The sequence below is a fragment of the Pteropus vampyrus genome, unplaced genomic scaffold (assembly GCF_000151845.1).
Source record: "Pteropus vampyrus isolate Shadow unplaced genomic scaffold, Pvam_2.0 Scaffold34, whole genome shotgun sequence".
Classification (NCBI taxonomy): domain Eukaryota; kingdom Metazoa; phylum Chordata; class Mammalia; order Chiroptera; family Pteropodidae; genus Pteropus; species Pteropus vampyrus.
Genome location: NW_011888815.1, coordinates 1,011,800 through 1,014,230, shown reverse-complemented (window position 1 = coordinate 1,014,230; position 2,431 = coordinate 1,011,800). Strand labels below are relative to the sequence as shown.

General features: G+C 41.6%; 1 protein-coding gene across 1 annotated transcript in view; it reads left to right on the top strand.

Moving 5' to 3' along the window:
* Window positions 1-2,431, top strand: part of AKAP13 (A-kinase anchoring protein 13) — a 247,495-nt gene that overhangs the window by 206,143 nt on the left and 38,921 nt on the right. Inside the window, exon 20 of the mRNA XM_023529007.1 lies at window positions 2,112-2,286. Coding sequence (XP_023384775.1) covers window positions 2,112-2,286 — 175 coding nt within the window. The remainder of the gene's footprint in view (window positions 1-2,111; window positions 2,287-2,431) is intronic.

Genomic DNA, 2,431 nt, shown 5'->3' with positions numbered 1-2,431 from the left:
CTTCTGTGAGAGAACATTTCCTGGCATGGGGGTCGAATCATGTCGATAAAATGGGGTCGGTGTTACGAAGTGCCCCACATAACAGTGAGATTCATAGGACCAAATCATGGGGAGGTAAGAGCCTGACTTCTTTAAAGCACGAAATTCTCATAAACACAGAAAGTGACAGCGGAGTTTATTGGCTCTGCTTTGTTTTTATCTTTGGAAGGACTACTTTTGGTTGTTGCAAAGGATGGGGATATTATATTTTTTCATCAGACTTGAAGATTATTGTAAGGCTTGAGGGAATAAGTTGCCAGAGTTTTGTTTTACTCTTGGAGCACGCTTTAGCTTTCTTGAGCGAAAAGTCAAATACTTTTCAGTTTAAAATTTTGCGCATGGAAAAGCCTTCAGTGAAATTTACTTAAAAGAAAGAAATTACTTGAAGAACTCAATATTTTTTATTGGTTTTTATTAGTTTTACAACTTTAGTAGTTACTAATTTTCACTCAGAGCAGTTTCCTGTTTTGTAAAGTGAAGTACATTAGTTTGTTTTTCTCTCTTCTTCTCTTGTTATTTTTTACAGTTCTAAAGTGTAGCAGCTCAGCTCTTAGCTTTTTATTGTATGTGTTCTAGTAAAAAAGACTTTCCGTGAATCATAGACTTAGCAGGCATTCGCCATTGCACTATATTCTTTGGTTCTGAGTAGGAATTCAGAAGACCTGAGTTCTGCTGATCATTTGCTGTGTGACTCTTTGTGAGTCAGTGAACCTCTCCAGCGCTTGGCTGGAGTAACATGAATGGAACTGAGCTTTAGAGCCAGGCAAGCCATATCTGGATTGCAGCTGGGCGTGTGGCCTCAAATACAGGCTCTAAGCCTCCATCTCCTCAATTGCAAAATGGAGATAACTAGTACTTACTTCATTGGATTGTTATGGAAAAATACATGTAAACTGTTTATGACAGTACGTGGTGCATAGTAACTGTTCAAAAACCTCGCTGTTATTTATTGTCTTTTATCTTCTCAGTCGTAAAATGGGAAGCGTCATGCCCACCTTTCCCACTTCAGAGCTGTTGAATCAGATGAAATAATGTATGTAAAAGGCATTGGTTCAGAATGTATGGTGTTCAGTAGTCATAATCACTGACAAAGGGACCCATTTTCCAGGAATTTTTTTAGATTGCAACAGTAATATTATATTCCCCGGGAATGGGCACCCCACCGTTCTAGATTATGACAACTAGTAAATGCATTCTTCCTGCCTCTGAATTGTAGTTCTTGGTCCAGGTGGTTTGAAAGGACATTTTTGAGTTGATATTGATGAACCAGCCGAGTGCTCTGAATGACAGTGCTTCCAAAGGACCTTTTGCAGAGAGCACAGTTACACCCCAGGTCCTAGCCTCCTACCAGTCCTGTGTCCCTGAAATGTGCCTGGCTGCTTTAGATATTTTATTAAGGATCTAACAAGCATCACTATTAGTTTTCAAAGTTTAAACACTTCTTCCCTTCAATTTGAAAATTTGGCAAAATCGACATTTATGAACTTTGAAATTCTAATTAGTAAAAACTGTACATGTATATGTGGGGAGTATTTACGGTTCTGGCTAGAGTAAGGGAGAAGACATCAGAGACATGCCCTCACTCGCGACGTGTGACTGGTGTGGAGAAGAAGGTCAGAGAGGAACCTCAGTAGTTTTTGGTGCTGTCCGGTCATCTTTCCTCTCCCTCCGACTGATCCCAGCATTGCCGCCGTCCTTTCTAATGCCCCTTGCCTGCAGCCGGCCCTAAACTCATGGCTGTGCTTCGGCTTACTGAGCAGGATTCTTGGCCACCCCAGACACTAGAAGCCTCTGTCCACGGTTGGTCCTTAGGCATTGTGTCTGTCGGTATAAATAACCCCTGAATCAGCCACTGACAGAATTGTTTAGCCTGACCGGTCTTCCTGTGGTTTTTCTGATGTAGCTTTGAATGCTCACAAGTTAGTAAAATAAGAATTGTCTGGGACAGTGTTCCCACTCTTGTCTATAAGCATTCGCCAACCGCTCGCTGTTGACCACGTGCCATCCGGGTTGCCCAGGTGAAGGGAAGGCCTTCTAGTGTTCAAGTAACTGTTGATACTTTTCTTTGGCAGGAAAAAGAAAAAGAGAAAGAGAAAATTAAGGAAAAGGAGAAAGAGTCCAAGGAGAAGGAGAAGGACAAGAAGGTTCTCAATGGTCACTCTTTCAGTTCCATTCCTATGGTGGGTCCGATCAGCTGCAGCCAGTGTATGAAGCCTTTCACCAGCAAAGAGGCCTACACTTGTGCAAGTAAGAGACACGCTTCTTCCTGTAAGGTGGGAACTCTCTTGGCTCAGGAAAGCTCGTTCCTCTTTTCCTGTTCATCCCGCCCCTTGTATCTCTTAATTTTTTATATTTTTCTTTAAACAGTGAAGAAATAAATTCTAGATATAGA